Source organism: Hesperophylax consimilis, chromosome 12 (assembly GCF_061612785.1).
Source record: "Hesperophylax consimilis isolate HC1 chromosome 12, BYU_Hcon_1.0, whole genome shotgun sequence".
Taxonomy (NCBI): Eukaryota; Metazoa; Arthropoda; class Insecta; order Trichoptera; family Limnephilidae; genus Hesperophylax; species Hesperophylax consimilis.
In genome coordinates, this window is record NC_142847.1 from 15,679,464 (window position 1) to 15,702,057 (window position 22,594).

Below are 22,594 nucleotides of genomic sequence, written 5' to 3' on the forward strand. Positions count from 1 at the left end.
TCATTTTGTAAAATATTTTTCCTTTATTGATCCACGGTTTGTGTTTGAGATTCAACCTTATAAAAATGTCTCTAATTATTTTGATAAGGGTATCCACTGAATTTTTTACAGTATTAAAATCCTGTAACTATAAAAACTGTTAAAAAAAGAACCACTTTTATTTTAGATAAAGGCTAGAATCGTGTATTTTTTACTTCACTATAAATAGGTGGGATCTAACGATACAATTGCATTACCTGTTTTTATTAAATATACCTTGTGCACTGAAGGCATAAGAACTATTTTGGCAAAATGATGATTATGTGCCTGGCGAGATTACAGACGCTCTTCAATTGTCAAATGTGGCAGTTCGTGAGTACATTTCTGTAAATATACTAATACTAAATATTTCTATTCTAGTTCTACGATAATAATATTGTATTTCATAATATTATAATACTGTACTGGGTATAAAGTGTCAGCAGTCAGTGAATTAATAAAAAATAAATTAATTAATAACATTAATTTCTACTGAAAACATCTCATGTAGTTAGATGAAACGACAAAATGCAAGAATTCAATGATATTGAAGTGTACAAAACAAGCTTCTCAGTGTTTTTAGCGTTATTCTATCTTGAAATGTTGTATATTCTCATCATGACCTTGTCAATTTTGAATCGTGCCAACCAACAAGTGCCCTCCTAACAATTTGTTTATTGACGGTTTGTTGTTGCTTCTTTACTAAAATAACATTAACCTGTCAATGTTTCTTGTTTTTCAAACTAAGCCCTTTTTATTCAAAAGCCTATGATGGTGTGCTTTGATTCGGTGATGAGAACCACTTCTCTTTATTTATCCAAATCAACAGACTCTAAAATAAGTACAGATATAACAATTAACGGCAGCTATGTGAGGCTGCTGAAGCCATTCCAGATTGAGGGCATAAGATTTCTGTACCGAAGATTCTTAAAGGTATGTAATTTTATCCATAATTTTACTAATATTTTATACTTCATTGAAGCCTGTTCACCTCCATGATGGCCTCTGTTGTCAAGCTGTTTTGTTTACAAGGGCAAAGGTTATTTTTTACCTCAGGTTTTCAACCGTATTAGCTGTAAGCCTGTATTAATTGTTATATTTGCAATAGTGTAATTACAATTAATACGATGTAACCACTATAACAGCAATAGTGCATTGGTATCAAGAGTGTCCCTAGTAGGGTGACCATGAATAGATTAATATGCTTACATAATTATGCCGATATGCATCATCCTTCAAGAACACATTTTTGGTTTTGTGAAAAAATCGCTTACTTCTTTGTCTGACATCTAGTATGATCTGAATTATTTAATCTGACAGAATCAATCAATTAATATCTACTGTTTTAATGTTGGTAAATTTATCCAAATATGATCCCTCTATTTTTTCAATTCTTCTAGTATCTTAATTCTCCTAAAGTCCATACATTTTATGTATGTCTTTCATATGGTCTTAATAATAGTTCATAATGATATAATCACATGGCGCTGCATCTGGGATGGGATTTAGCCTCCTCCACTAATCCTCCACTAGCTGCAGGGTAAATATACAGAGAGTGCGATACAGTTAAAACGCACATTTTTATTTGTATCGGTTAGATAACAATGAAAAACAACTATTTCAGTAACCTTCCCGTTGATAATGCTTTTAGATAATTATTTTTAAAAATTAAAATCGATTGTTTACTTTGCGGCCATTGATCTTGATGTGACAGTTTTAAGGTTAGTTTTTTCTCTTATTTAACACAAATGTTGAGCCTAAGAACCTGAAATACGTTCTTAAATTGAGTTTGATTAAATAATAAATTTTAAAAACTAGCCTAAAAAACCTATCTCGCTTTTCTGTATATTTACCGGCTGCTTTCATTCGCCATTTGCCTACAGTCCTCAGCCCTTCCTGTCCAATTCATAATAACTATCCATTATACTATGGCATTATGAATTTCAGCCGCTGCAACAGTTCATTATTGTTTTAATATATTTTTTAGGGTGGCGGGGTAATTTTAAATGATGAGAGCGGCCTTGGGAAGACTGTTCAAACCGTCCTCTTCTTGTCATCAATAAGGTCAACTTCTGCTTCTAAAACCCTCATACTCTGTCATGAGGACAAGATAAACCATTGGCTGTTTCATTTCTTCAAATGGTCCAATGAAAAACCCATCTTATACCATGAAGGTAACTATAAAAAATGTTGTTTTATTCTATGTTTCAACACGGTTCCAAAGGGAACATTGGAGAAAAGTGAAGAAAAGAACTTAATCTATTGTTTTATCCGGTTACCATTTCAATACATCTCATATCCAAGTCAATCTCCGATTGATCAACAAACAATGAGGTATTCTAGGAATGAAAACGGTTCAAAACTTGGTTCTTATTAATTGAAAAGAATATAACACATATTTCGTAGGTATCCGAACCTGTACGTGGATGTTGCATAATGGCGACTATCCCTGAACATGGATGTCGCATACGTGACCCATCGATTATTCCGATGGACGTGGTTGTCACATATATGTGATCCATTTCACTAAAACATATACATTTTCCCAAATCGTGCCTTATATACAGGGTGTCCCGAAAAATAGTGTCAAGCAGAAATCCACAGGTAAAGCACCCCTAGGGCTACCCAAATCACCTCCATGTATGTTCTGCGATTTTTTGTAGTTTTCGAGTTATGATTTTTTTTTTTTTTGTGAAACCTTGAATTACAAGAAATTATTGGCCACACAGCATTGATGTATTATACTAGATTAGCCCTGTCTAGCTAAATTCATTTTTAAAATGACCCCACATAGCGTCACAAATATGGAGATGAACTTAACAACCCAACTCTGTTTAACCATTTGAGTGCCAAAAAATTCATATATTTGCTTGTAAAAAACTATATATTTTTTAAAAACCGCATAAATTCTTTGAATTTTCAAGGATTTCGATAAATCAAAATATGATATTGGTTTAGAATCACGCGGAGGAGGATCCCGAAGTCCAGGCGTTTCGAAAAAATGAGAATTTTCGGTAGAAAAATTAGTTCCGGGAGGTACATTTGAAAATGAGTAATTTCCGGTGTTACTCTCCATTTCTTGGTCACGATCCGAAGAATTACTGGAAATTCGCATCCTGCGGTTTGGAAACACAGGTATGACATCACTGACATCACTCTCATCAGAGCTACTTTTACTCGAACTTGAATTAGAGGAGTGGAAATCGTCGCTCCTGCTGTCAGACATTTCAGAGGACGCCCTCGACGTTATATTTTTTCAATAAACTAAAATAAAAAAAATAATAAATGAATCTGAAATTTAAACGGTTTACTACGATCTTACAACTATTAAGATAATATTAGAATAATATTTACCAACACCGCAGCACCACACCCGACGTACGCGCGAATCAGAACACGACTGACGCAATCGACGGAAATCGACGATCGCCAATCTTCGTCAAAACACGAATCGACGAAAGTCGACGATTGGCAATCAAACGGTTAAACTCCTTGTACAAGCGTTCAAACTCGTAAGCGAAACCACTGAGAATTTGTTGTCAGAGGTGTTGTAATATGGACATAAAGCCAAAAAGAAACTAACACTTACAGCAAATTTTATGTGCTGAATAAGGGCTGAATCAGGAAAGAATTGATAAATAACACAAAATGATTTTAATTTAATTTATTTTTGTTTTTGATTTCTATACAGGTCCTATAGAACCAAAAACGTTTACATTTTTATTATTTTTCATAGGTTTTTTTTTTTTAATTTACCATAGTATTTATATAGAATGGTATAAATTATTGAAGAAAGCAATCACTTTGTGACTTGACATCATTTAATTTGGTTTTATGCCCAGTCGGGCTTTTGCAAGCATTTTAAAACAGAATATATCTAGTAAGCTATCGAAAATTATACAAAATAATTAAAGCTGATGAATATAAAATAATATTAGTAAAACATTTAACAGTAACATAAAAATTATAGAGACTAGAACAACACTACGTATCATTTAATAATTATACTACTATCATTCAATTAAAAGTTATTTTGTCTTCAACCACTTTGTTAGAATTAAGACATCGTGTCAACTAGTTTTGGTCAGCTAGTTTCTCAACCTTCTTCAAGATAGCATTATTGAAAACTAACTTAAGTACTAAACGACTTTACATTAAATATAATGTAAGATTAACATAAAGAGATAGATAAATCATAAAATGTTGCGTGTTCACAAGCGAGCTGAACCACGACTTATGGGAAAGGAACGAAGCAACCTAATATGTCTTCGTTAATAATTCATAGTTAATTCGTAGTTCTGTTCGCGTTCCGGTTCGCAAATAAATAAGCAACAATGATGAGGACAGAGCTTCAGAGAGCGTATGGGTAAGGGGTAAGGGGGGTGGAAATTGCATGATTGCAATATATACTTATTTATTTATTTACGCCCGTTAAATAGGGTTTTACATATTATTTACGGCATTCACGCACATCGGTTGTTGCAATTCTGATAGAGGAACAACCGGCTTTTCGATTACAAAATAAGTTTCAGCTGGATCGAGAACCAGTCCTGTTCGAGAAGAAACAATGACCGTATCTCTATTCGCAGGACCTGTGGCCATGGTGGACAGCGACTGTCCGATATCAGCCTGAAAACAACGACATTATCAATTAAAACCTGATCAATCCATAATAAACTTGCTTAAGTTTTCAGACAAAAATCAAACAAAATAATTACCGGAAAAACAGGCAAAGCTTTGCAGTCTACACGTCAGAGGCCGCTTGCAGTTGTAAAAATATGTTTGGCGTGAAAATTATTAGAGCAAACGCGGCTTCCTGCTGATGGTACCCAGTTATTGTCACATAATTGAATCAGGATTGTTTCTAACCATTTTTTCCGGTTTGTGGGGAAGCCTAAGCGAAAACACACATAAAATAAATGAATTCATTGAATGACGCAAATTTATTTCTATCAATTCTTCTGCAAAAAATCGAAAAGGCGAAGCAGATATTACCCGAAAAGCAATAACGACTTAATACAACCCTGATTAGCAAAATGCACGGACCAAATAAATCACACACACTTGAGTTGTCGCGCGTGTCAACGCTAGACGACTAATTTTTTTTTTTTTTAAAGAAAGACAAACATTCCCGGGTTACGAATAACCCAACAATGTTTGAAAATCTCCTACTACCACCACAGAAAGCCGAAAATGTTGCTTGTGTTGTGATGGAGGACTTAGCCAGCCGAGGAATCGAACACGCGACGCTCGGGTGAGACCCAAGCGCTATGCCCACTCAACCACTGACCGGTCGAATACATCAATAATTATCACGCATTGGTTGCGTGATATTTGTATGCTCCCCACGTGATAATAATTAACATGAATCACCCTATTGGTGGATTCCTTGTGGGTGTGTTATTCATGTGACGTCAGGAATTTTACCAGCAAATAAATGAATCTCGTTGAATTTTTCACATTTGTTAATACGCTGCCTTCAACATAAGGTAAGGTAAGGTACTTATATTTTTTTGTATTCAGATAGCTGATTACATTTTCTAAAATAAAGTCCGCGATAGTTACAATCTAAAATATTTGGAACTAGGTTATTTATGATTGAAAAAATGAACTTGCCCAGCATAGCTGACAAGAAAAATAGCTTAACTCGAGACCAACAAAAGGTAAAACCCAATGCACAGGGCCCATTTCGCATTGCGACACAATACTTGCACCTTTTCATTAATGTGCATGTGAACCAAACTAAAATTGTGTTTGAGTTATTTTTCAATGGTTATGCCGTGTCTAGTCGTATTTAGTCTATGCCACACAGACATGAATTATTGAGATACATGCTTGATTTTTTTCTAATTAGGTGAATAGTTTGTCTTGTAGACACAAAAACAATTGTGGGCAAATCTGACACCGATGCGCCTTATAAAATTGTTGAATCCCTAAGTTAGTTGAAATTCTAACTTTAAAAATTTAGAGAACGGTTTAAAAAAAATTCCGCCCAAACCATTTTTAAAAATTGCCAATTTCATCATTTGTTTACCTTGTAAATTTCATTGAGCTCTCATTCTAGTCCAAAAAAATTTATTATTGAATCACTAAAAGTTTTCAAAATGTCGAGCTTCGTGCTCAATACAAACCCTTTATCTTCTTTAAAAGTTCTGTTTCAGTCGCAGGAATGCCACTCTGTTGGTTTTTATTGTTTCTTCTGCCTCAATTTTGTTTGTAATTCCGCTTAGTTTCTAATTCTCTGGCGTAAACTAACTGTTTGTAATAACCCCAGACGAAGAATTACCCCCACACCCCGAACCCCCTTGTCCTGGTTGAAATTTTAAAACAATTTTTTCTGTGAATGTAGATGAATATACAGCCCATAATTTGAATTGATCTGCAAAAAAACAGCGTTTTTTCAATACCTTTGTTTTTCCACTTAACGGCTCAATTGTGTTTTTTCACTTTCTTAAATTATTAACTTCTTTTTCAGATGTTTCACACGCCAGTTTCGTAGTAGCTTCTTTAAAGCAGTATGAAGTGTTAGCAGCTAGAAAATGGGATATTATTGTGGTAGATAACCTTGACCCACTGACTGCACTAAAACAAGTAGCCGCTACAAAACCTAGTTTTAAAATATGGCTTACCAGTACTAATTTACAAGTAAGTGATGTTTAAACTTTTATCTTGTAATTATTTTCGCTTTAGAACTACATAAATATTATAGTAAAGAAATCATTTTAGAATTTTGAAAGTTCTTTGTTTTATAATGTTACGCCAAAAAAGAGTGCTTCTCCTGATTCTGGTAGTCACCTTTGATCACCTTGGATACCAAAAGAAATACCTCAATGCTGTCCAAAAAAAAAATTGGTATATGCTCTGAGATTTGCCCTGATTAAAGACCATAATTCTGGCTTTAGTCTTGTTTTATGACCAAATATGAATGGCCAAGTACTCTTCCCTTTCTCCTTCCCATTCCCTTCAGTCTCATTACATACCCTGTTGAGGATGCCGTAGTTCATTTGCTCTGGACAGTTGGAACTCTTGTGAGGTATTCACATAAAAAACAGTCTGATCAATTCCCTTTTCTTGACAGGTGCATTGTAAGCTTTGGAGCGCAGGCGATAGGTGGGGTTGCAGTGCCTGTTCTACCGGTATTTACTTGGAAGTAGCTCTGAGGAACTAGCATATGTTTCCCACCTTTTATGTGGAGTTAATGTAAAAATATTTTTTTAGCATTAACGGTCTATTATATCCCCAACTTTCTGAAAATATGCTTGCAGAAGTACATGCCTAATTATTATACTCATATTATGTATGTGGAAGCAATCAACCATCCTGTAATTAATTATTATGTCTCTTTTCTCATGTAGGCTGATAAAAAGAAACTGTACAAATCTCTAGATTGGGTGTCTGGCAACAGAGTTGGCAATCAGAAGGATTTTGAGAGGACATTTTCATCAAATAATAATGGAAACTTGTCCGATATGTGGAAAACATGGCAATGTCTACAGGTTATGTGCAGAAAATGGCTGCTGAAGAGAACTACAACATCCGTCGCTAGCCAACTTCCGATAAGTACAGATGTGAGTGCCTACAATTGATTTATATACCTCGCACAAACCTTATTTCAGCCTTCTTCTCCGTATCCTATGGAAGGTAGCCTATTATCAGGGCAATCAGTAAATAATTAAAACAAGGGAGATGGAAAACACGCGCACAAAATTTTCACCAGCGTAGTTCACCCATACCAGTGTAAATCGCATCTACGCACATCGGCATTCCCCCTTTGTTTCTATTATTTGTTGCTTCTCACAGAACACAAAGCCTAATATTTCACATAACAATTAACCTCACTAGGACACTAGCCTGTATTGAGGTTAACACATTACACATTTGAGTGAAGCTATATCTAATAACTAATATAAACTATTCACTACATGCATAAACACAAAATTTTACAAGGAGAAAGAAGAAAAACAAAAACATGTTTCATGAATCCAATTGGGTACTTTGAGAATACATATTTGAATCATAAATAAATCATTATTCCCAATAACTATAATTATTATAGTTATTGAGTTTATTATTATTAATTATTTTATAGTTATAATTATAATAGTTATTATAATTATTATAGTTATTGAGAATAATTAATATTAATAACTAATTAATATTATAACTATCATTGGCTCCACTGCTTTGATTGTCCGGCGATTATTAGGGAGTATAATGCGTTGGTTTCCCATTGCCTTCACAGTCATACCGTTGATGCAACTCTGCCTTTGGGTTGTCTTTCTAGAGCCTTGCCAATGTCAATCACCTTCAGCTTTAATCACCAACGATTTTATGTCATAGTTACTTCTCCTAGATGACTCACTAGACTTTCCAAGGCTAGTGAGACCCATCTCTCCATTAGCCATATCTGGCTACCCTCACTTATTTAGACTACTGGTTGATTTCTCGTCTAAAAATTACTAAGATTATGTTGTTTCACAGAAATCCGAATGTAACATTGCCATTAAATGGCCAATAAAGGCATTTTGTTGTTTTTTTTTTATATTTTAACTCTTTGCACGCGGCCGTATCAACTGTTGTTACTGCAAAAAGTCCATACTCACACGCGGCTGTATCAACAGTTGATACGGAAACTTTGATGGCCGATATTCCAGCGCTCTTTCGTCATAAATGTATTTCTTGTTCACTTGGACATTCGTAGAACTATCACGATGCTGACATCTACAAGAATTTCTCAAAAATAAAATTGTATTTCATAAAAAAAGATCGATAATCAAGTGCGCCTCTTCGCGCCTTTTAGTCCTTTAGTTTACATTTTTGTCAACGGATGGCGTTAGTTAGTACTAGTATGTCATTCATAACTTTTCATAACTAAAAATGATAAGTGATCATGGTGTCCCACTTGTGTCTATCAACGCAGTGGTCTAAGTACACACACGCCGAGTGAATGGCGGGACCACATTCAAAAGATACAGTACATCTTTGTATGAAATTTTATGTTTTTGTTTTTATAAACATCTAAGAGTGTTGACACACGAGGATTTGTTTTCATATTGTGGAGAATAATCTATTCTGTCTATATAGTCCAATAAATCATGCCAGAATGCTATAATTTGACATTTAATTGCGTGCATAGGTATTTGAAAATATGTACCGCGTACGGGTATAGATAAAACGGAGCAAATTAACGCGTTCAAAAGGTTAAAGGTCCCGTTAAACGCCAATTCTAGTTCCATTTCAGCTTTCTGTCAAATTTGCCTCTGTTTGGTTTATCGTGTATTTTCCATTTATTATTTTTGTTTTTCAGGATTACAAGAAATCTTTTGCAGAATGGCTTGAAAATCTACATGACACCAAATTAAGTTTACCCAATGAAGTCACAAATAATCAAGTATTGGTTTTAAAACAAGAACCAACTGTTGTTTGTTCAGGTAAACTAAATAGTTCAATTACTTCAGTACAACGGCCAACAATTACTGAAAAGATCCCTCCTGAAGAAGAGTCGTCTCCCTCCATTCTGGATTTTATTCCCGCGGTGTCGGCAGAAAAGGAAGAATGTTTTAAAAGAAAGGGAAAGGACGATACTGGCCTTAAGATTAAAAGAAGTAAACCTGTTTCAAATAATGATATGCTTAATGTCAGTAATGGTGACTCTGAATCTATTATACCTTCACACAATCAATCAGTAAATGAAACAGCCGAATGTAACACAATAAAAGTTTTAAAGGAAGAATGCTCAACAACGCTAGACAATCGTTTTATATCTTCAAACAATATGGGTGACGTTGAAATTAGAATTCATCCAAATACAGTTTCGTTCAAAATCGAAACAGAGGACGGTACCAATTCAATGGATATTTCAAATCCCGCACAAAGTCAAAACGATGCAAAGTTTTATCTTTTAGATTCTTTTTTCAGTGATTGCAATGTAAATAAGAGAAAGCATACAGAAATCATCGATATTAAACAAGAAAACTTTGAAACAGATGTACCTTTTGACCAAAATAAATTTCTCAAGCACTCGTTAGAAGACCATTCCAAAAATGTCCAAGAGAAGGGAAAGTTTCAACTGCTCGACGACTTCTTTTTTCAACCCCGAAATATTCATAAATAAAATTAGTTTAGGTTTATCTTTTAAAATTATTATTTATTCAATGTAGTTTTAACGGATATGGAATTGGCAGGTAATGGGGTCCTTGGCGATATATAAATTTGTATTTTTATATGCTAGTTTTGGCACCGAGTTATTTAAATCTACATGTGCATTTATCTACATGAAATTTATATAAGTATATATTTGACTTTGCTTTACGTGCGCATATTATCATTTGTTTAAAAACTTCCTCACAGACTATGGTTGCTTCCTTTGTTGCGAATAGTTTGACATAATGTACGCGGCTCTCACATATGTCATCCATGGGTGGATCACATATGCAACATACGCAAATTAACCCATACCCTATCACATCATTCAATTTTAATAACACACAATTTACCCATTAGTTTGATTATTTTCCTTAATAATTTTAAATGCAATGATACTGATAATAACTAAAGTAATTATTTATACAGGGTGACTTGATGTGATATAATATATGCTGGGGAAAATAATGCATAAGCAAGAAAACATATAATGTGAACATGGCACCATTTCAACAGTAACTTTTATTGACAGGTTATTGGTTCTGAACAGTGTATATAATGTAGTATACCGTATTCCAGCTAAAATAGATAACAATAAAGTGTTAATAATTATTGTCAGAGGCGGTTCCTTGGTATATCCATTTGTGCGTTGCACTGCTTGTCTTCAGTCTTCATATAACTTACAATGTCACCCTAGTCATCAATATATGAAAGTACGCTCCAGTCATAATTCCCGCGAGCAAGCGCTAACGAGCTGTGTGTATTTCTACGTGCACAAAACTTTTTTTTCCCACACTGCGGGGTCAGTATCGGAATAGCTCGGGCCGCCGAAACGGTGACAGATTACACTCATAACGGCAAACTTAATTAGCGCCTTGAAAGCAAGTGTATTTTGCATCACTCTGGTCATGCATAATCTGATGCGTCTGGAATGGATTCGTTTAGGAATACCAATTAAAATGTTAGCGCTACAAAATTTACACATTTGCAATCGTGCGCGGTGAATTTCAACGGTTTTGCGGGATTTTAAGTGATGAATTGCATGATCTTTACTCGAGATGATTTTGCGATTGCGATCGCTGACGGAGCAGTTTTATGTTTAAACATAATTTAGTGGACTGATTGAATTGTAGCACCCCTAACAATTAATTTGCAATACCTTAATTACATACTAGATACATTTTAAAATTGAAATGCAGTACTGGCAATTTCAGTGATGGACCGCCTCTGAATATTGTCACATGAACTTTTTTTGCTTACATATTGTTTCTCTTCTGTAAACAGTTTAGTATGTTGTATTGAGTATGTACTAGTATTCTGTATGCATGTTTCTTATTTGATTTTATGTATTTATTGTATTAATTAATAAAAATAAAACTATATGAAATAATTAAAACAGTAATGAAATGAAATAGTGCAATAAAAATTATCTTAATATTTTTTCCTTTTATGATGCTTTTAATTGAAAAGCTTTAATAAAATTTTTCATTGACAAGCTGTTATAAAACTTTTAATTGACAAGCTGTTATAAAACTTTTTTTTGAAAAGCTGTTATAAAACTTTTGATTGAAAAGCTGTTATAAAACTTTCATACAAATTATATTTCATTGTGCAATGATTTTTTATCAATTCATTTAAATTTTTGGTGTTCTTTCTTATTTATCACAATTTATTCTCTCAAATGAAATTAATTAATTCATTTTAATGTATTTATTAAAACACATTGATGCACTATGTACATACACTTATGAATTTGGCAAAGTAATTTTCAGCATTGTAATGTCTATTTTTTTCTGTAATTCATTCGCTTACATTCTTTTTTAATGAAATAAATATTAACCCCTCAACTAATTTGTTCAGTTTTGCGAACAAACAGCTATTACCCGTAGAGTCAAATATATTCATCTAATTAGTGTTAGACAGAGAAAACACTACACTTTATATTCAAATCTAGAAGTTAAATATATAATAATTGAAATGCACACCTCAATGAAACTGAAGGTTCTGACAACAATTTGAGAAAAATTTTTGAATTTAAAAAAATTATTTTTATAAGCACCGTCAAAAAAGTGAAGTGATGGTTATGTTTATAAAAATTTGCCTGATAAATTTTTTTTTTTTCATTATCCGTAATTTAGTGTTTAGATGAAAAAACGTAATGTGAGCCATTTTTTAACTTTTTTATGTCTCCATTAAAAGCATTAATATTTGTAAAATTATGTATTTATTTCTGACCATAAAATTTGTAAACTTATTTCATCACCTTTCTAAAACAGTTTTAAAAAAAAATTCCATTTACTTGGATTTTATTGCAAAGCTTGAATATATTTATACACTCGAATTCTATGACCTTCTGATAGCGTCTTTAAGAAATATAATGGTAAATATGCCATAGGCCTGAGGAGTTAAAAATATTCTGAAATATACATTAACATTGCCTGATATTATTTAATTTCCAGTTACAGTGCATGGATTTGTAAGTTTAAAATTGTGGATCTTTAAAAGTGTTAAATGTTACATTTTATTTATATTATAATAAGATGAATAAATAGTAATGCCAAGTTTTAATGATATCTTTTATTTTTTACAATTTGGAAAAGTATGTTTTCATGTTGGCACATTATCTTTTTAATCTGTTTTACAGCGTTCCTGATGTTTATAGGATAGCCGAGTACGCGACACTTTCACATATTGTGCGCTTAGAGGTAATGGTACCGTTATGTGCCTGTAGCGGCCAAGAGTTTAACATATTTATTTTTTAAGGCATGTATGAAATGTAAAAAAATCAAAGTTGTGGCCTCTAAATGCATAACTGCTTTCTATAGATAACAAAGTAATTTGTCATTAAAATAAAAATGTTATTTTTGTAATCTGACTGTAAGATTTCCAAGTATAAAATAGGTACTTATAATATTTTCATATTTGAATTCACTTAGGAACTTTTACCAAAATAGAATGTTTTTAATAATTTGAAACCAAATAAATATTTCTATTGACATTTAAATATACCAAAACATCTAGCCCAATTTTATCATGAAAAAATTATGTTACGGCCTGGTATATCAGCATTTTTTTGTAATGGTATCACCAGGCTTGTTTATGAGGCTTATCCTGCTAGGGCTCCTGCTAGAGAGCAACTTGGCTGACATAAATATCTCTCTTAGCAACAATAAAGAGCAACTGATATACCGGCCCTATAAGATCCAAACACCTAACCCCGTTTTAATCTAAAATAATTAACGAGGTTCTTCATGAAGTCTTGCCTGGTATAGTCTGCCATCCGGGAGCACCAGTGGCTCAGTAGGGGCGGGCAGTCATAGACAATATCCTCCTTGTAATGAGTGTCTTTGTTCACCTGCCTTATTACAAATTCAGCCTTTGAAGCAGCTGAAAACAAAGTAAATACTTTGTCAATACGTTTTTATCACAACAATGAAAACTAAGCCATTAAAATAAAGTATTCAGATGCCAATTTTTAAGTATTCTATTATTCTGACCAATGATGTTATAATATATGTAGACGCGCCGTAGAAATCTCAAAGTGGCAAACAAAAAATATGTCAGTAAGGAAGTTGAGTGAAAAATATTTTCACTTATAAAAAATATGTTCATGTAGATAAAAAAATATCGATTCTAAATATATAAATATATTTCTATATTATTATTCTTAGAATTAGTTAAACGTTCTTGAAAAAGCATTAAATAGCAATAAACTGAATACGCTCCACGAGTGGTCGAAAGAATTCTGACGTCACATGTGTCGTGACTTGTACGTACAACGGATCACCTATGGTGCATCTCTTTCTATTACATGAGAGATGGTCGGTTTAGATGAGAGAGGTGTATAGGCCAAACGTTTATTTGGGCCAAATCACAGCCGGTCGTGGAGTTAAAGCTTCCAAGTAAGTATATCAAATTATTAATTGTGTTCATTTGTACGTTACGAGAAATATAATACATTTTTACAGTATAATAATCATTGCGTATCTACCCATCTGACATTTCGCCATAACCACTAGTTTTGTGCAGGTATGTTTATTGATTTCGCATGACATGATAATTATTCTCTACTCATTATAATATATATTATATATTATAATGTGGTGATGGCTTTTAAATATTTCATCTTTTGTTTACCATATAATAAGGCACTGCTGAAAACCAGCTGCATTCCCGGAGAAACCCCTTTGTCAATAGGATCTATGTGAAAAAAATAGCTCCCATCTATTGTCAAATATTTATGTAGGTATTTGTTGTTATTATTATATAAAATGGATTTCTAAAGATACATATTCGTATAGTGCTTTATAATAATATGTTGTTTATTGCATCGCTTAGAAGTTTTTATTATTATACATGTCACATTACATGTGATTACACTTTTCTGGAGTGAAAATATATAATAATAATAAAATACACGTCTCACAGTGAACTGGGCTGTTACTTTTGGTCTTACTTTTCTGCGCGGCGGTCAACAAATAGCGTCTTCAATTCCGTGCCGGGCGGGAGAAGCAAATATTCTAACTTAAAATATTAATTTAACTATGAAATCTTAATCAATTTTCTTTTTTTTTTTAATAACATCAATTCTAATAGACGGTTAACATTGGTAAAAAAATTACTGGAATTCCTTATTGAAGAATTAAATTTTTTTCCATGCAAAATGTTTAAGCGACGTGGTTCTCATAGTTTGAATGACGTCACACCACACCCCGCCTCTTACCGCTCGGATTCCGCTCGTTTTGGCGGGCTTAATAAAATTTAAACTTTGAGAATTAATTTAAGTTTGAATGCGAACATTGATTAAAAAAAATGGACTCAACTTCCTTATTGGAGTGCTTTCGATTTCGTAGTTTTAGTACTAAACTGGCATAAGTCACATAAGTAAATTGTCTTACAAAAGTGCCAAATTTCCCTCGTGTGTGATAAGGTGTTTTAATCACTCAGCAACCACTAGTAAAAGCCAAGGAAGAACTTTTTTTTTAATACATGCAAATTACTTTTTATTATCGATTATTATGAATAGTACAAATGTTTCCCGCCCAAAGATTGAATGCATCTTTAGATAAAATCCAAGGCCAACTAGAGCACAGGTCTGGGTACCCAACTGCCAAATTTATTTATTCATTTAAACGCCTTAAAATGGCTTTTACAATAGAATGATACATCGGATTATAAGCATACAGTGGTACACAGGAGAATATTAGTAATAAATTACAGAACAAGTAATGTGTACACAAAAATATTATAGCAAGTGATACAGTTGTTAATAGAAGTGCAGTGAGACAATACATAATTAAAAGAAATATCTACTAGTGTAATAATAGTTGCATGAATACTAGGTTTGTATAAGACCTGACATAAATCGAGGTATGAGGTGTTTATGATAATAGATAGTTATTAATATAAAATAAATTCTATTAAGAAATTACAATGTCATTGCTGTCGCTAGATAAACTTCACTGTTTAAAATAGTCTTAATCACTCTGTTTATTTATATGCTTGCGGTTAAACAATATACAGATCAGCAGTAACAACGAGAAACACCAACAATTGACCGATGCTCTATTATGGCTTGGCAGTGACTCAATCTCTTGATACCTCAAAATCTTTCAGGCGCCCAGGCCTGTTGTACTCTAGTCAGGCTTGAAGTAGTATTCGATGCAACTTTTGAATACTAAAATGCTGCCTGGTCCTATAGTTTATTTCGTTCATACTCGTACATATTTTTAATGTCTATCTTTGTCATACATGAACAACATTTGAATTAAGAATTTACTTGCCACATTTTATCTTCATTTTATGAGACAAAAACAAGTCTAGATGTATTGTAACATCATTAATTTTGACTATGAAATAAACTGCCATTCTGGATTAATTTCACAGTCAATGTTTCGGTGGCCGGAGCATATGTTTAATTTATGAAGTCTCAATCTTTACATGGACGTGTATTTTAATAGCTTTGTGTATAGTGAAACTGCCTGCTTTTCATCGGTGATTTTAGAATATTTTTTAATCCCTTCTGACATAATGTTATGTAAGTAACGATCGTTGAATTAGATTGTTAGTAGATGGTCTTCATTTCATTTCATTCCATATTGACTTTCCCAATGATCAGTGTCAGATGCGCAAATTGGTAACTTTGCATGTGAATTGGCACATCTCACATTGTTCGTTTGGACATTCAATATTATGTTCTCTGGCGAGAAGATGATAGTATTTGTTTAATTTCATATTGACATTCCCAACAAACAATGTCAGATATGCAAATCGATAATTTTCCTTTAGAATTTGCACATTTAATACTGTTCATTGGATTGGGAAAGTCAATATAAATTTATCAGAAGCGTAAAGCATATTCCTTTGCACTGGTTACACGGCAAAAAATAACACAGAAGATATTACACATCTGAAAGTCCATTAAATTTCTTTTGATCCACTTTTCTGTTTGCTATCATTAACACAATCCCGAAATAGATTCCATTACTACTCACAGCATGCCAGGCCATGGAAGAAACAAGCATTGTGTTCTGAAGATATTATGAACTTCTCTCCTTCTGTTCTGATGGAGTAATGGCCGACTCCAAAACTTTCCAGGTAGGGCCACAGTGGGAAGACTTCCTCGTACGTAACTGAGTATTTCCAGTGATCGTAGTTACCACTTTCCGCACTTATTGTAAAGTTGCGCCTGAAAATAAAATTGATTTATGAGCACGAAAGAAAAAAAATGCTGTGATATTTTGACAGCAGCACAACATAAAGATAGATTGTCAGAATGTTATTTAACTTCTGATGGGGAAAAGGTGGGGGGGCACTGTGTCCTTATGTGCGAAGGTTATGAAAAGTTAACACTCTTTCCATTATTGGTAAGTACTTAGTTTTTTGTTTAAATTAGTGTCAAAGTGCAGGTTGAATGAGAAGTCTCTACGCACACTAATCACATGAATAGCCAACATGTTGTAAGACCTGGCCACTACCCTTCATCAACAATGTTACAATGAGAAAACTATGTTGATTCTGGCAGAAAACACGAACTTGTTTGACATCTTTTCTCCTAGGACAGGAATTATACTATAGTTTGTACTTATAAGTGGGGATATACGAAGAGATGCTGTGCATACTATGAAGTAGCGCAGGACAGGTATGCCCGGAGGCGACTTGTCGAGGCGATGAGTCCCCAACCCAAATATGAGAGTACTTACATGAAAGGTATTAAAAACTTTTTGGTGTTGCTGAAATCAGCTATAAACTCCCAGACCCTCTCGGCCTTAACATCTGGCAATACCCGCTCATCGCTGCAGCCGTAGCTCTTGCTCCTCAGCAGTATGAAGGCAGCAATGCTGATGACCACAATGGTGAGGACCCTTCGCTTGTTCCACATGATTGTCTGCATGGCGTTCCTAATGCTGTAGTGATGGACTGGAAATTAAATTAAATACAAATTTATGTGATGTGAAAATTTCAGTAAGTACATACCTATATGAGGCATGAGTCGTGTAGTTTTAAAACCTGTTCTGGAATAAGGAATTTGAGTCCATTTTAAAAAAAATATATTATCAATGTCCACATTGAAACTTAAATAACAGTATTATTTTTTCATGAAAGATTTTCATAGTTAAATTAATTCACCAAGTTGGAATTTTTTTTAAGCCGGCCAAAACGACCATAACCCGAGCGGTAAGAGGTAGATGGGTACATGACTTCATCTGTGCTCTGCACATCTTCCGTGGGTACTACTGAGTAGGCATTTTGTATGGAGTTTTTCTTTATTAAGGAATTCCAGTATTTTTATAATAAATGTTTTTTTTTTTTTTTAACATTATTTCTGGCTTTCACCCTTCAAGGGTGTTCTAGGCCATCATTTAAAATTATTTAGAAATGAAAGGTGAATTTAAATATTAATTTTATTTAAATGGGCAAATTTCAAAATTATAATGAAAATTGGAGTCGAGTTCAGACTTAGAAGAGATGAGATGTTGAATGGAGGGGAGGCAATTTTAGATAAGGCTTGATAGAAGAGAGGATATTTGTTTAGAGAGGGACAACCAAAAAATATGTGATCTAAAGTTCCCACTTCTAAACCACAGAATGTACAATCTGAGGAGTCAACGACGTGAATTTTAAAAAGATGGGAAGGAACGGAACAATGTCCGATCCTCATTCGAATGAGTGAAGAAATTTTTTTTTTGGAAAAATGAGGGAATTGCTGAAACCACGGTTTTGATGGAATAGTCCTTTGTATTGAGGCATAGCAGGCTCCCTTGGATTGACTAGCAATGTGCCAATACTCAGACCAAACATTGCTGGATCTATCTTTGATGATGGAAAAAATGTCAGATAGGGGAATGTGGTTTACGAGGGTAACAACAGGGTTGGACGCTCCTTGTTTTGCCAAGGCATCCGCAATATCATTACCCATGATACCAACATGTCCAGGAATCCAAATCAGAGTTAAAGTTTTACCAGAGCTTTGAATGGAGGCTATCATCTCTCGAATAAGGCATACAAAGTGATCATCAGGATGAAGAAGAGGACAGGATTTAAGTTTTTGGAGGGAACTGAGAGAGTCAGAGAGAACGAGGGAATGTTCGAAATTATTTTTGATTATATATTTGAGAGATTCTATTATTGCAATGCACTCGGCTGAAAATATTGAAAATTGATTTGAAATTGAAAGAAATATTCTGTCATTAGAATTATTGTGGTAAACGTTAATACCTATACTTACCACAGTTAGGAAAGTCGGGAGATTTGGATCCATCAGTAAATAAAAGAGAAAAGTTGGGCCATTTAGATGAAATAATGTCATTGAAAATATTATTGACAGTTCGGGCCGGGAGATTGGAATGACTTTTAAGGATTCCGATCCCTTCAAATATTGTTGGGGATAGGGTGACGTGACTATATTTTAATTTGTATAAGGGAAGTAGATCATTTTGGATGATGTGAAGCTCTGAGAGAGACTTAAAATTTTTACAGATGTCAGGAAGAGGTTTAGTTGAAGCTCTGATTGTAGATGAATGGGTTGAGTCAATGAACAACGAGACGCTGGGGATAACCTGATGACATTTAGAATTTAAACATTTAAGAACAAATTTTTCAGCAAATAGTTGACGCCTTAAATAAAGGGGAGGATCAGAACATTCTACTTGAAGGGAATTGATGGGTGACGATTGCATCGCTCCAGTTATAATTCGCAAAGATTTAGATTGAATTTTGTCTAATTTATCAAGTACATTTTTTGAGGCAGTACTAAAAAGTGGGCAGGCATAATCGAGATGGCTTCGAATAAGTGCGTTGTAAAGCAACTTAATGCAAGTAGGGTGAGCTCCCCACCAAACGCCAGATAATGATCTGATGATATTTAAATTTTTTTCGCATTTAGTAACTAAATTATTAATATGGGAAGACCATTTAAGTTTCCTATCAAATGTTACTCCCGAAAATTTTACTTCAGAAGCGTTGGGGATTGGAGAATTTTTAAATAAAATTTGAACGGGGGGGTTTTTATGGCGGTTTGAGAAGGTGACACACTGAGTCTTTTGGATTGAAAGTTCAAAACCATTTAAGGTGAGCCATGTGCAAAGGGCATTCATGGCTTCATTAAGATATTTGACGGCGAGAGGGATGATTTTGGATGATAAGAAGAAAGCTATGTCATCTGCGAACTCAATAACTTTTACTTGTGGGGGAATAGTGACATGCATATCATATGTGTATATATTATACAGTAAGGGGGACAATACATCGCCTTGTGGTAAACCCTTCCAAACAGACCTACTTTGAGGAGAAATATCTGGAAGTTCAATGAAAATTTTTCTATCTAGAAATAGATTAACAATAGATTAGACAAACATGGGGGGGAAGGCCAAGGCCTAGAAGTTTTTTTTTCAAGATTGGGATGGAAATATTGTCAAAGGCGCCTTCTATATCTATAAAGACGGCAAGACAAACTTCCTGTTTAGAAATTGATAAATTAATATCAGTGCTGATGATGGCAAGGTTATCTTGAGTGGATTTTTTTTCCTAAATCTAAAATGAGATGGAGAGAGAAGCTGTTTACTCTCGACAAAAAATTCTAATCGGTTTTTAATTAATTTTTCATAAAGTTTACTGAGGGTGGATTGGCCTGTAGTTGGATCCAGAATTTGGTGATTTGTTTGTTTTTAAAATAGGGATGATTATTTGACAACTCCAGTCATCAGGCATTATACCAGTCTGGAAGATTTTATTTAAGATGCTTAAGAAGTGGTTCAGAACATTATCATTACTATTTTTGATTATGCTGTAAGGTATACCATCTCTGCCTGGAGATGAGTCCCTTGACTATTGATAAACCATTTTTTAGCTCAATTAAGGTGAATGGAGAGTCTAGCCAATGATTAGACATAGGAGTATTATAGATAGGCGTTATTTCATCTAAGTTAGGTACAGAAGGGGGGCAATTTTGTCCAAGAATTCATCTATCCATTTAGAATAAGACGCTCGAGGAGATGGTGAACTGAAGGAGGATCGAAATCTTCGGATCATAGACCAAACTTCCGAAATTGAAGTGTTCGGAGATACTGAACTGCAGAAGTTGTACCACCCGGATCTTTTTTTTGACCTCAATACCCTTTTGGCATTGGATTCATCGTTTTTGTATATTAGATAGTTCTCCATAGTCATATTGTAACGATAGGAAAGAGATTTAGCTTTCCGAATTCTTACTACTTTGGAACATTCCTCATCCCACCAGGGAGTTGGAGGGAGTTTTTTTAAAAGAGATTTAGTTTTAGGGGGAGGATTTGATTTCTTTATTGCAGTTATGAGCATTGATTTGAAGTTATTATAGTCATCTTTGACGGAAAATATATTGGTGGCGGGTAAATTTAGTAGGAACTTGTCCATTTGAGAGTTAAATTCATCCCATTTGGTGTGTTTCGTTTTAATCTTTGTCGAAATATGAGACTTGTCCGATTGGAAAGAAGTTTGATAAGTAATGGTGATCGGGAAATGATCACTGGAGCAAGGGTCGGGGGACACCACCCAACAGGAGAGAGAAGCCAGACTAGTAGAACATATCGAGAGATCCACTGCACTGGGGTTTGTGCTGGGGCGTGAGATCCTAGTAGGAGATCCGTCATTCAAAAGGAAAAGGTTGGATTGATCTAGGAAATCCATCACACTTCGACCATCTCGGTCGGAGAAAGCAGAACCCCAGACATGGGCATTAAAATCGCCTAATATAAAGAAAGGAGGGCTTAGTTGACTTACAATTTGCAACCAAATTTGTTTATTAAAGTGGGCTGTTGGGGGAAGATAGACTGAAATAAAGGATGTGTCCTTTATTTTAGCTGCAACCATTTGGAAGTCAGCATTGGGGGGTTTGATATTATTTATTGGGGAAAATGATATGGATTTCTTAATAAAAAGGGCAGCACCGCCGCCCGAACCTTCCGGGCGGTCGTCGCGGAGACAGGAATACCCTCCCACATTAAAGTGGGTGGATGGAGTAAACCAAGTCTCCGAGATAGCAGCCAAAGAAATAAAGTTGGAATTTAATAGGTTAAGGAGATCAGATTTGTTAGAAATAGCACTTCGGCTATTCCACTGAAGTATTTTGAAATCTTGAAGAGTCATTTTGAATAAATGATTTTAATGTGGAAATAATAGTAGCAGCGTTGGACGGTAGATTAGTTTTAGAAGAAATAAGGTCAATTAGAAGCATAATGAAAGTTTGGATAAATGAAAAATTGTCTTGGGAGAGTTTTTCAGAAAGTTTTAGAGAGTTCATTGAGGACAGATTATAATTATTTGCACACCCATTTGTGGCATTTTAAAGAGATGAACCATTGGGATTTAAGAGCAGTGAGTTGTGTTGTTGCTGATCGTATCCAGGAGCCAGTTTAGAGATAGCGTTTTTGTATGTGAATTTAGTTGAACGAGAAGAAGTTGTTGTAAAGGAGGGAAGAGGGTTGGATGAGGAGTTGCTGGATAAAGCCTCAGCAAATGATTTTTTGACAGGCGGGAATAGTTTAGAAGCCTGCAGAAAAGACAAGTTCTGAGAGGCCATAGAAATTTTAATATTTTTTTGGCGAGATTGTTCTGGGCAAGATGTGTTGATAGCTGTATGTGAGCCTGAGCAGTTAAAACATTTGGGTGAGGAGGAAGAAGGACATTGGTCAGCTGCGTGGTTTTCTCCACATTTAAAACATCTGGGTTGAGATCTGCATCCAGCTTTGGTATGACCAAAACGGCAGCAATTGAAACATTGAGTGGTGGGATAAGTAGGTATACATTTCAACTGGTAATGAGTTGAAGAATAAATATATATGGGAGGGAAGAGATTGACCTTCAAAGGTGATAACTACAGATTGGGAGGGCTTCCAGGAAATTATACCCTCAGAGGAGTCCTTGTAATTTAGCCTCCTGGCTTTTATGGGATTGCCAA

The 22,594-nt window shown here is 34.4% G+C and overlaps 2 protein-coding genes across 3 annotated transcripts in view; one reads left to right on the forward strand and one right to left on the reverse strand.

Annotated features, from left to right (window-relative positions):
• Positions 1-340: 340 nt before the first annotated feature.
• Positions 341-10,508, forward strand: LOC149419219 (protein suppressor of underreplication-like). Its single transcript, XM_089638153.1, has 5 exons — positions 341-951; positions 2,006-2,192; positions 6,494-6,663; positions 7,374-7,586; positions 9,326-10,508. The coding sequence occupies exons 1-5, from the start codon at positions 787-789 to the stop codon at positions 10,130-10,132; spliced, it is 1,542 nt and encodes a 513-aa protein (XP_089494279.1). The 5' UTR covers positions 341-786; the 3' UTR covers positions 10,133-10,508.
• A 146-nt stretch (positions 10,509-10,654) lies between these two features.
• Positions 10,655-22,594, reverse strand: part of LOC149419220 (uncharacterized) — a 34,252-nt gene continuing 22,312 nt past the window's right edge. For both annotated transcript variants that reach the window (XM_089638155.1, XM_089638154.1), the window contains exons 2-4: positions 17,364-17,580; positions 16,656-16,849; positions 10,655-13,548 (exon numbers count right to left, since the gene is read on the reverse strand). In XM_089638155.1, coding sequence (XP_089494281.1) covers positions 13,373-13,548; positions 16,656-16,849; positions 17,364-17,554 — 561 coding nt within the window. In that variant the 5' untranslated portion in view covers positions 17,555-17,580 and the 3' untranslated portion in view covers positions 10,655-13,372. The remainder of the gene's footprint in view (positions 13,549-16,655; positions 16,850-17,363; positions 17,581-22,594) is intronic.